This window comes from Phoca vitulina, unplaced genomic scaffold (genome assembly GCF_004348235.1).
Source record: "Phoca vitulina isolate PV1807 unplaced genomic scaffold, GSC_HSeal_1.0 scaffold13, whole genome shotgun sequence".
Lineage (NCBI taxonomy): Eukaryota > Metazoa > Chordata > Mammalia > Carnivora > Phocidae > Phoca > Phoca vitulina.
Window position 1 is genome coordinate 2699257 of NW_022589716.1, and position 12330 is coordinate 2711586.

The following is a 12330-nucleotide window of genomic DNA, read 5'->3' on the forward strand; positions in this document are numbered from 1 at the left end:
GAGCACTGAAAGCATATGTCCACACAATAACTTGTGTGTGAATGTTAATAGCAGCACTATTCACAATAGCCAAAAAGTGGGAAAACTCAACTGTCCATTAACAGATGAATGAAGAAACAAAATGTGGTCCATCCACACAATGGAATGTTATTCAGCCAGAAAAAAGGAACCCAGGTACCCTTGTGATTCATCAGTCTTACACAATTCACAGTGCTCACCATAGCACATACCCTCCCCAGTGTCCATTATCCAGCCACCCCATCCCTCCTCTACTCCAGCAACCCTCAGTTTGTTTCCCGAGATTAAGAGTGTCTTATGGTGTGTCTCCCTCTCTGGTTTCGTCTTATTTCATTTTGCCCTCCCTTCCCCTATGATCCTCTGTCTTGTTTCTCAAATTCCACATATCAGTGAGATCATATGACAATTGTCTTTCTCTGATTGACTTGTTTCGCTTAGCATAATACCCTCTAGTTCCATCCACGTCGTTGCAAATGGCAAGATTTCATTTTTTTGATGGCTGTATAATATTCCATTGTATACTATATACAATAGAATAAAAAGGTATGTTTAAAATAAATAAATAAGGGGCGCCTGGGTGGCTCAGTCGTTAAGCGTCTGCCTTCGGCTCAGGTCATGATCCCAGGGTCCTGGGATCGAGCCCCGCATCGGGCTCCCTGCTCCGCGGGCAGCCTGCTTCTCCCTCTCTCACTCCCCCTGCTTGTGTTCCCTCTCTCGCTGTGTCTCTCTCTGTCAAATAAATAAAATCTTTAAAAATAAATTTAAAAAAATAAAAAGATGTATTTTATAGTGTGTGAATTATATGTCAATTTTAAAATGTGTATGAGAAAAACAAGTGTTGTCAGGGTGTCCTGTATTTTTATGTGCTCAATCTGGCCATTGTTATTTGGTAGGAGCCTATAAGAACCTCAAAGGCAACAGGGCCCTCCCTAGGGTCTCCTCCAGCCTGAGAAGATACTGTAAGGCCTAGGTCCAACAGTGGAGTAGCCAAGGGAACCTGCCGCTGCAGAGACAGTGGGAGTCCCAGTGAAAGAGAGAACACAGATGTCGTCTTGGGACTTTGGGCTTTTCCCTGCCTCAGTTTCCCTTTTGCAAAGTGGAGCTGACCAATTATCAACAGATACCTGTGAAAGGTGGTCTTCATGAGGCACTTAGCCAGGTGCCCAGCTGGCTTGGCAAAAGCAGCCATCCTCAAAACAGAAACGGGCAACAACAACAGTGGCCACCTGTTCTTGTAAATAAAGTTTTATCGGGACTAGGGCCAGGATTAGGGTGAAACAAGAGAGGCAGGGTCATGTAAGGGCAGAGTCTGATACTGTCTTTATTTGAAATTGTGATGTTTAGTTCATCACACATCTTTTGCATTAGTTGAGATTCTTTATACTATCGTATTAAAATCTTGTGTCTCTTAATTACTGATATTTGTGGGCTCTCTTAAATTTTGAATGGAATTCACCTCACCCTAGAACCAGCCCTGTTGTGTGCCCTGGGCACATTAATTAACTTCTAGGAGCCTCAGTTTCTTCATCTGCAAAATGGGGATGATAATGTTCTCATCTAGGAGGAGTCATTGAAAAAAAAAAAATGTTTTCATCTTTGCTGGGGGGGAGGGGGGGGCCTGGAAGGGCGGTCCGGCGATCCAATGGAGGCGGGGCCCTTCCAGGAGGGTTCCGAGGGGGGGGCGGGGCCAGGCCACATCAGGTGCCCGGCTTGCCCAAGGGGGGGGGGGGGGGGGGCTTGGGAGGTTGGGGGGGGGCCGGGGGGCGGGCCCGGCTGTGCGGACTAGCGGGCCATGGACGAGCCGAGCCTCCTGCGGCGCCGAGGGCTCCAGGTGAGGCCCCTGCGTGGGCGGGCGGAGGGCACAGCAGAGTAGACCTGGCCTGGGTGCCAGGGGCGGGGCTTCGGCGTCCGGAGAAACTGATGCGGAAGGCGGGGCGCGCGCTCCGGTCGCTCCTTCTGCCCACCCGTTTCTCAAAGTGCTTTTTGCCTGGAGGGAAGGGGATATACCCCGTTTGGCATATGGGGAAACTGAGGCTCCAAGCGCTAGCGTGGGAGAAAGGGGCTGAGGGCTGCGCCCCTTCCCACCAGCTGCTCTAATAATAATATGAGCAACAGCAGTCTTTGCGCGCTCACCATATGTTCATCCTTGTATTAATGTTTTTACTAGTGATATATTAATATTAATTAATGTGTATTATTACCCGCCCCGTGCCTTTGCTGAGCCACCGCGCCTCAGCCTCAGATCACCCCTAAGGTGAGCCGGGGAAGGTTGGGGCTGTCCAGGCGCCCATCTGTCGGACAAGGAAACTGAGGCTCGAGTCTGGAAAAGTCACAAACTCGAGGTGGCCCAACAGGGATTCAGTCCGGCGGCCTTAACTAGCTCTCTGTTGCACAGAGCACTGCCAATAGCTGCGGCAGTTTGGGGTGGGTGGGGGGGAGGGCGGGAACCACTTTTGCTTCTCCGGGCCTCAGTTTCCCCATTTGCCGTAAGGGCCCTCCTTTTCTGACCTCGGGCCCTGGATTTGTGTTTGGGAGGCCGAGTTACCAGGAGGTAAGAACAGGGGTGTCAGAATTCGAACCCACGCAGGGGGCCATGTGACCCCGGTGGGCAACTTCTTTGACCTTTCTGGGAATTAAGGTGATCTAGCCAGTTCCCTCTGGGGCTTAGACCACACCTTTAAGAAGCTCCCAGGTTGCAGGTCGGGAACCAGAGATGCATCATTGACCCAACAAACACGTATTGAGTGCCCGCTGTATGCTCGGCAGGGGAGAGGCAGCGGGTGTTGACCCTCTGAAACCGCTCCCCTGGATCTCCCAGCCTGTTGGGGCAAACAGACGCCTGAGCAGCGGGGACCCCAGGGAGTGGTCAGCTGCAGTGTGGGACGCTCAGGCACACTTGGAGAAGGCGCCTGAACCCAGCGTTGCTGGGCGGCCTTCCAGACGCGGGTGGCGGGGCAGGCGGGGGTGGGTGTATGGGGAAATAGAAGCGTCTAAGGGAAGCTAATCTGAGGGAAGCTAACACCTAGGAAGGACGGGGTGGGAGGTGGGTCAGGGAGGGCAGGGCCAGAGCGGCAGGGCAGAAACACCCCCACCACCCCACCACCCCTGCTCGGCGTGGCGGGGGGAGGGGGCCGAAAGGGGAAAGTCCGAGGCCAGAGGCAGCCGCGAGGGGCCTGGGCGTAGAGGAGGGGGCGGTGAGGAGTGGGGTGTTGTGGGGGGACAGGCCCCGCCCCGAGCCCCAGTTAGACTCCAGCCCCGCCCGCAGCCTCTTAAAATAGAGAAACTGCCATCGGGTAGGCGAATGGGGGCGCTGCTGACGTCAGGAAGTGGGGGCCTGTTCCGTGGGGGGGAGGCATCCGTATCCTGATGACGAGTCCCATGCTACACAAGGGGAAACTGAGGCTCAGAGAAGCGTAGCCACTGTTGAGGTGTCACAGCGTGTAGGTGACAGAGTCAGGATTTGAACCCAGAGAGGTCTGGCTCCCCCTCCAGACCAGCCGTGCACTAGCAGGCCTTACTCCATGGAGGCAGAGGGACAAGTAGGGACGGCCCAGGTGGGCGAGGGAATTCTGGGCAGAGGGCGCACAGCCTGCGCAAAGGCCCAGAAGCATGTAGCTCTATGTGTTATATGGGAAAACTAGAGGCCATTTCTTAGCGCTAGAGCTGGGGCTGTGAGAGGGGACCGTCTGCTTCAGGAGCTTCCAGCGCTGATTTTGACGAGGTTAGACTTTCCCCCTAGGGTGACTGGGAGCTATGGAAAGTGCTGGAGCAGGGGAGGACACAACCAGATCTTAGGGCTTTGAAAGACTCCTCTGGAGCCGATGGAGGGCAGAGAGGGAGCCAGAAGCTTGGGAGGGGCCCGGAGTGAACGACCAAGTAGGAGACAATGAAAATATATATATATTTTTAGATTTTAAATAAATAAAATAAAATAAAATAAAATGGCAGGCTCTCTGCTCAGCGGGGAGCCTGCCTTTCCCTCTCCCTCTGCCTGCCGCTCCCCCTGCTTGTGCTCTCTCTCTCTCTCTCTCGCTCTCGCTCTCTCTCAAATAAATAAATAAAATCTAAATATCTTATTTAATTTAGAGAGAGAGCATGAGTGGGGGGAGGAACAGGGGGTGAGGGACAAGCCGACTTCGCACTGGAGCCGGATGCGGGGCTCAATCCCACCACCCAGAGGTGGTGACCTGAGCTAAAATCAAGAGTCAGAAACACTCAACCGACGGAGCCACCCAGGCGCCCCAGACGATGAAAATAATTTTTAAAAATAATAGTATTAGTATAAATAACGGCTCACATTAACGGGCACCTACAAATGCTAACCACTGAACATGCATTTAATTCTCCTAACAGCGCAAGAGATCAGTGCTATTATTAGCCTCCTTTTTCAGAGGGGGAAACTGAGGATCTGAGAGGGAGAGTAAGAGATTTGGAATTCTAGCCAGTCTGGCGCCTGTGGGTATAAAAATGTTGAGGGCCTCGGTTTGGGGCATTCGCTCTACAGTCCCTTAACTGGAGCTCTGTTAATGGGCCCAGGAGAACCCCCCCCCCCCCCCCCCCCCCCCCCCCCCGCCAAGCAGGTGGCAGCCTACTGGTCAGAGCCAATCAGATACTCTGGAGGCTAACCCTCGCCAAAGGTCAAAGAGTCAATTCATAAAAGCCTGAGGAAGCGGAGGGGACTCGGGTCAGTTGCTGACTGAGCAGTCCAGGCAACAGCTCTGGTTGTGCCAATGTGGGACGCGCAGTTGGCTGTGCGCTGGGAGGTGGTGAACAGGCCCTGGTCTGGCCCTCCGACCACCAGTTTGCCTTGGGTCAAGGCTAGAGCCGGCACCTGGGCCTTCCTGGGTTGGCTTAAGCTCCGTCTTCTGTGCAGTGTTTCTAGGTGCTAGTTCATGCAAACTTATTGCTACAGCTTCTATTCGGATTATTTTATCATTATTTTTTATCATCTCCCGCTTGGACCTTTGCTTCACAAAGGACAGAATTTGAAAACCCCAGGTGCCCAAATCCAGGGGCAGTGAAGGTGGCCATAGCTCGTGTCTGAACTTTGTCTCTGCTGCTGCTGGAGGGGTTCCCTTGAAGGTCCATCCTGCCTCCTCGTGGCCCACTTCCACCTATTCTCTTCCTCCCAAAAGCCCTCAGGCTGGTGCTATGGGGTCCCTGCTGACTTCTCTCTCCCTTCACTGCAGCTGCCAACTTCCCATGGGGCTTGGTGCCAACTGGGCTGAGTCCCACCTCCACCCTACAGATTCCCATTAGCCTGACACCCCCCTCCAGGAAACCTCTTGGCTCCCCGCCCCTCCAGCCCCTTCTCTCCCCCCGGGTCCCCGCTAATGCCTCCAGTATGGGGGTGTCCATTCCCTGCTCTGTCTTCTCCAGATTGGGGGTTCCTCGGGATGGAGCTGAGGCTTCTGGCTGGAAGGCAGCATTGCCCAGCCCAGCCAAGAACAGAAGAGGATGCCGTAAATATTATCTTTAAAGGGCAGTTCCAAGGGATTGGGCCCCCACCTACCCCAGTCTATGCGGGAGTCACTCCTTGGGGAACAGCCTGCAAAGAGGGGGCTGAAGGCGGAAGCAGATGGCTCTGGGAGCAGAGGGTCCGGGGGCGGTGCCGAGAGAGTTCCATGTGGCCCTAGCTTTCCACAGAGCCTTTGCAGGGGGCTGCCGACATTCCCTCTATTCTCTCTGCCACCTCACATCTTTTTGTATTTTGGAAGCAAATTAAAATTTGTGGTTCAGTTGGTGGTAATTATTAACCTCACAAAATTCACTGTCTTGGCTCTGATTTATCGAAGCTTCCCCCAGTGCCAGGCCCTTGGCTTGCTACTGGATTCCTTCCAGGACCTTGTGTCACCAGGAGGCTTTCCAAATGAAGAAACTGAGGCACAGAGGTGTGAGATTGCTTGGCGGGGGTCACACAGCTCAGATGAGGGGGCGCTTGCCTGGGAACCCAGGACTGCCGGGCTTTGGAAGGAAATGGTTGGGATGGTGGGAGGGGTGCAGCAAGTAGCCCTGGGCTCAGATTCCAACTCCTCACTCTTTCACAGGTTAGAGGAGAGGGGTAAGCAGGCATAAGATCCCAAAACAACTGGAGGGGGCTGAAGGAAGCCTTAATGGTGGTGGTAGTTCCTGGGACTATGATCAGTTGCCCTGAATGATAGTGAGCTCTCAGTCCCCAGAGGTATTCATTCAGGCAGACAGAAACATCTCAGGATGGCAGGTCCACCTCTTCCCATCTTGAACAGCTCGGTTTTGTTTTGTGGGCTCAAGGTAGCTGGGGTCAGGCCTCGGGGTGACACCCCAATCCTGTAGACCCTCCTCCCCTTCCCCAGCTGGGGGACCCAGCCAACCTCTCCCAGCCCCGTCCTGCGGGGGGCAGCTTCCAGCCCTCTCGAATTGGCTGCGGAGGCTGATGACGTCAGTGGTTGCCATGGTGAACGCCCCGCTCTGGATGTGGGCAGCCCAGAGCCCACCTAGGTAAAAATAGTCCTGTGTCCTCGACGCGACCGCCCTGGCGTGTGTGTGTGTTGGGGCGGGGGGTGGGGGGAGGAGGGATGTCCAGAGACCTGGATTCCCCACCTTCTCTCTGCCAAGAGACATGGGCAGCTGGCTTCCCTCTGCGCCTCAGTTTCCCAGCCTGTAAAATGGCCCCTGCTCCTGGTCTGTAGTAGGCGACTCAGTAAATGTAAAATATATCAGGTATTATGATAGTCCACCTAGGCCCTGGCTGAGCTCAACAATAACACAGCAACACACAACAGCAACAGTAATACTAACTGATCATTATTACCCTGGACCCCTCCTGGATCATTATTACCCTGGACCCCTCCTGGATCATTATTACCCTGGACCCCTCCACATTATAGATGGGAAAATCAAAGCACAGATAGTACAAGTTACTTGCTTAAGGTCCCACAGCTAGGAAGGAATAGATAATAAGTAGATCTGGACCCAGGTCTGAGTATCCCCAGATTCTAAACTGGTGCTACACGGCCTTTTGAGAATTTAAAAACCTTCTTGGGTGAGCCACATTTGAGGATGGACTCTGGGGTCACCATGGACCCCAAGTGCAGGGCTTTTTGCCCTGGTGAGGACACCCAGGGTTGATGCAAGTCAGCTTTTGAGCTCTAAAAGGGTCTTCAATAGGGAGTCACGGGTCAGGGCCCCCACCCTCCACTGGCTCCCAGGACACAGATCTGCATAGGTGCGGGGGAATGGCTTTCAGATCTGGGAGGGGGCAGGGTGAGGATGAGTCAAGAATTTTCCTTTCCTCAATAGATTGTTAGTATTTAGCCACTATTTATAAGGAAGACATACTTCCTTATAAATATAACTAATTTGTTATTTAAAATAATGAAGCTCTTTTTAGTGCAAGTAGGGTATGAGCTGGGCAGGGAGGTGACTGGGAGTCTGGGAGGGCTTCCAGGAGGAAGGGATGCCTGAGCTGAGGGATGATGTGCAATTAACTTGCACCAGAGGGGAGGGAAGGCAGTCCTGGCAGAACACACAGCTGGTGCAAAGGCTCTGAGGCAGGGCAGAGCCCAATGTGTGGGGCAGCAGAAAGGAGGCATTGTCTGGAGCTGGGTGATCAAGGGGCCAACGGGGTGGCGGGGGGCGGGGAGTGAGGTGAATGGAGGGCCAGGGATGTGAAGGGCTTGTCTCCTCGGGAATGACCCCTGTTTCCTCTCATTGCAGAAGGAGCTGAGCCTGCCACGCCGGGGACGTGGGTGAGTTCATCTAAGGCCAGTGGGCTGGGCCGGGCCCTGTGGTCCTGGGCACAGATTTTTCAGCAGCAGCCTCCAAACTGTGAATTTATTTAATAATTATAACAAAGCTTCTCACCTTGATCCTTTCCCAGTGTTTACAAAATGCTTCAGAAGTGCTTCACTTGGCTCTCACAAGCTGGGAAGCCCATGCCAGTTTGCAATTGAGGAAACAGAAGTGCAGTAGGGTTGTACCACTGACACAAGGGCATCCAGCCTGGAAAAGAGAAAACTGTCTCGCATCTAGAGTCCAAACTATAGAATTCCAGCCAAGTATCCTGGAACCAGCTTGCATGCCTCCCATGATGGGGCGCTCACTCTTGGGGAACACAGGTATAAAAGTGTATCCTTCAGGGTCTCATTAGCGTTTGTCTGTAGGTTGGCATTTTTGGATCCCAAAAGCTCACAGAATATTTTGGTCAGTGCCTTTGCTGGTTTACTGATGGGAAATCAAAGCCCAGGACAGGGAGGGGTTTGCCTTGTGCTGGTGGTCTAGAGGTGTGTGAGTGCAGACACCCCCTCTTTGGGGGCTGTGTTGGCCTGAGGGGTGGGAATTCTTTTGCCCCGCAATGAAATCACCCACTTAACAAACTTTTTTTGAGTGCCTACCGTGTGCCGGGCCCTGTTCCAGGCACGGGGGACCCAGAGACGGGGTCCAATGCTGGATCCTGTCCATGAGCTCACACTCTCTTGGTAAGAGTGATGGTGAAGTGATATTATGCAGGGGAGAAATTAAACAGAGACAGACAGAGGGGCTAGGGGGCAGCTTTAGCCCTGAAGATGTGGGGCCTCTTGGAGGAGGTGACATTTGAGCCTAGATCTGGAAAAGGAGGCAGAGGCAAGGGGGAAAATCCGAGGGGAACGGCCTTCCAGCTAGAGGGAAGAGCATGGGCAAAGGTCCTGGGGTGCAAACCAGCTTGGCATTGGAAGAACACCATGGAGACAGGGGTAGCTGGAATGAAAAGAGCACAGGGGAGGTAGAGGGAGAGGAGAAGGGGGAGGTCCTGGGGGTTAGATGAGAGTTTGAAATCTGATGGTGGGGATGGGGTCAGACTGGCCCCCAAGCCCAGACCATCTGTTCTCGTTGGACTGGGGATAGTGCAGCTGGTGGGGAGGAGCCTGAGGGGCCCAGTAGGGGCAGGGCTCCGACATTGACCAGAAGGCGGGCACTGTCCCTGGCCTTTGCCCAGGCTGGGGGCGGGGTGGTGGACATGAAAAAGTCAGAACCATGGAGGGCAAAGTCCTGGGCTACCGGGGCAGGACGAGGACAGAGACTCCCTGAGGGTTGTCTACTCTCTGCTACCTGCCGTGTTCCTGACTGGGTCCAAGTGGGGTGTCAAGGGAGCCATAGCCAGACACAAACAACCCCGGACTCTTGGGATCTGCGCTGGGCAAAAGGGAGGGTGGGACTCGGGGAGCCATGGGTCGTTGTTTAGGGATGGCTCCGCGAAAGAGGGGCCCGTGGGACTGAACGCGGATGTGGGTGAGGCGGACGACGCTCCTGACAGAGGGAACCCGGTGAAGCAAAGACCTGGAGGCGTGGACCCGGCCTCTGGTGTGCGCCGGGATGCTGAGACCGCCGCGAGGGGCCCCGAACGCTGCGCTGAGCTGCTAGGGGTGGGAGAAGAGGGGCAGGACGCGCTCAGATCCCGGGTGCGAGAGACCCCTCCCCGGGGGCGGGGCGAGGGCAGAGACCCGGCCGCAGCCGGGAAGGGGCGGGGCCAGACGATGGAGCAATATTGCCAATCTGGGAGACAGTGACCGCCCTTCCTCTCCGGCCGCGCAGCCCGGGGGCTCGAGACCCGGCAGCCTTGGCGTCGCTCTCCGGGAGGGGGTGGCACCCGCGACTCCAGCCTCCCGCAACCCGACTTTTCCTGCTGGGCTGGGCCTGCGCGCAGGTGCGGGGCTCCGAGCCCCGCCCCGAGGAGGAGAGAGCCCGCCCCCCGCGCCCCCAGCGGCCCAGCCTCAGCGCCGCGTCGGTCGCGCCCGCCAGGCGTGCTGTCCCCACGTCCGCGTCTGTGGGTCTGTCCGATCGCACCACGATCGGGGTTCGGGGGCCACAAGGGGGGTTTTGGCACCCGGCCGCATAGACGCAGCCCCGGCCTCGGCATGAAGTCTCGCAGGGACAAGCTGCACATCCCGGCGCTGACCCTCGAGTGAGTCCTTGTCGGAGAAGGGGGGAAATAGGGTGGGGGGAGAGAAGCAGACAGACAACCACCCTTCCCCCGCGTCTCTGTTTAAGTCGCCCAGAGTCGCACCGCCGCCTCCGGGGAGCCCTCCGGGGTGCCCTCCGGGGTCATCAGTCAGGCCCCGCCCTCTCGGCCTGTGAGAGACCCAGAATTCCTGGCCTTGGGGCCCCTTCTCCCTAAGGGAACCTAAGTCCTGGTCCCTCTCCGGATTTGGCCACACGCAGGGGCCACCACCAGGTTCACCGTCCCTGGCCCCTTTCTTTGCAGTCTGTCTCCGAGCAGCCAGAGCCCATCTTTGCTGAGCCCCAGCAGCCCGTGCAGCCCCTGCAGCCCCTCGCTGGGCCTGCACCCCTGGAGGTAAGTGACAGCACATGGGGGCGGGGCTTGGACATCGCCCTGGCACCCCAGAGCCTTGGAAGCCGTCTAGACCCAGCCTCCTCACCAAGGTACTGTGAGCTGGTGACATCACCTCCCTGGGCCTCAGTTTACCCCTCCATAAAATGAAACTGCTGTGCACACTAGGACCTTGAAAGGGAAATTCCATTTTCAGCCCTAGCCAACAGGTCCTCCATCCGACAGGTGGCCAAGGTGAGGCCAGAACTTGGGATGTTGCCCAAGGACATCCCTGAGACAGGTGCTGGGTTCCCAGGCTGCTCTGGGCCCTCCCTACTGAATCAGCTAGGACCTCAGGGGCCTTCCCCACACCCAGCTCAGCTGGTTGGAAAGCTCCTGCCTCTGAATGTACACACACACACACACACACACACGCACACCAGGGCTGACAGTTCACCATGACAGCCCGATGCACTGAACCGGGCAAAGTGGTGTAGGGAGGAAGAGCCAGCCTGACTGGGTGCCAGGTCTGTACCAAATACCTTCTGTTTCCTCCACAAGCCCGGGAGGGAGGTGCCCTTCCTGACCCCATTTCTCAGCTGGGGAAACCGAGGCTCAGAGAGGAGACACCAGTTCTCCTGGTTCAGTACATCTGGGGACTAAGTATCAGGGCCAGCATGGCTACCAGCGTCTACTGAGGGTTTGAGCCGCCCTCTGTGCCTGGCCCATCACAGGGTCTCACCCCCCGTACAGGAGGGACTATCAGGATTATCATGGGCTCTTCGCACGGCTTGGGAGAAGTTCAGGGAGGCGACAGAGGTGTGAGTCAGTGATGTCTAGAATTCGAGGGCCCATTAATCATTTATACCTTAGTATGAATGAGCTGCTTAGATTCTTTCCACAGACCTTTAATGGGGAGAAGAGAGAACAATTTGGAGCCCACACTGGGTGCTGGGTAACAGATAGTTACCTTCATTAAGTGGGCGCCTACTGCAAGCCAGGTGCTAAGGGCATAGCTGTGAACAAGACTGACATAGCCCCTCCTTCAAGGGGCTCGCAGTCAGCTCTCAGGAGGTGGGCAATAAAGAAGTGAGTGGACAAATAGGATACATTCAGATGGTGACCTCTTGGGGGAGGTGGTGTTTTATTTTATTTTATTTTAAGATTTTATTTATTTATTTGACAGAGCACAAGCAGGGGGAGCTGGAGAGGGAGAAGCAGACTCTCCGCTGAGCAGGGACCCTGATGCGGGGTTCGATCCCAGGACCCTGGGATCATGACCTGAGCTGAAGGCAGACGCTTAATGACTAAGCCACCCAGCCGCCCCCAAGATTTTTTTTTTTTTAAAGATTTTATTTATTTGAGAGAGAGAGACAGATATAGTGACAGAGAGCATGAGTGGGGAGGAGAGGGAGAAGCAGACTCCCCGCCGAGCAGGGAGCCCGTTGCGGGGCTCGACCCCAGGACCCCGGGACCACGACCCGAGCCGAAGGGACCAACTGAGCCACCCAGGTGCCCCAGGACCAAGATTTTTAAAGCCTCTGTGGCTGCTTTGGGGAAAGAAAGGTCTACTGGGGGCAGGTGACAGTAATGGAGGTGGCAGAGTCAGGGAGGTGGCTAGGACAATATCTGGGTAGGAGATGGTGGGGGCTGGACCAGGTCGGGGTGTCCAGTGGGAGGAAGGGACTGCTCTACCCCCTATTTAGGAGAGGAGGAAACTCAGGACTTAAGAGTGTGTTGTCCAGGGGCACCCTGGGAGAGAGTATCAGGCCAAATCTGACACTGACTCCTTGGCCCCTACCACCTCCTTGGCCTCTACCCTCCCGAGAGTTACCGGATGAGGGGAGGGACCTGTTGTGAACAGCTGAGCCAGTTTTAACCAGGAGCAAATGGAGGCAGAGTGTTTGGGGCTCTGAGCAGAAAAGCCTCCTCACCCACCACCAGAGGGCAGCAGAATCACATCACTTTGGGCCAGGCAAGGAAATGGGTCCCTGCCTCCCCTGCCCCAAGCACCCTAGGAATAAGCC

General features: G+C 55.5%; 1 protein-coding gene across 10 annotated transcripts in view; it reads left to right on the forward strand.

Moving 5' to 3' along the window:
• Nucleotides 1-1767: 1767 nt before the first annotated feature.
• The window catches only part of MAST3 (microtubule associated serine/threonine kinase 3), a 38797-nt gene continuing 28234 nt past the window's right edge, over nt 1768-12330 (forward strand). For 4 of the 10 annotated variants that reach the window (XM_032412431.1, XM_032412429.1, XM_032412432.1 and 1 more), the window contains exons 1-2: nt 9214-9937; nt 10238-10327. In XM_032412431.1, coding sequence (XP_032268322.1) covers nt 9891-9937; nt 10238-10327 — 137 coding nt within the window. In that variant the 5' untranslated portion in view covers nt 9214-9890. Of the gene's footprint in view, nt 1850-7713; nt 7746-9212; nt 9938-10237; nt 10328-12330 lie in introns of those variants that run through there. The other 6 variants (XR_004300421.1, XM_032412426.1, XM_032412428.1 and 3 more) reach the window with 3 other exon arrangements.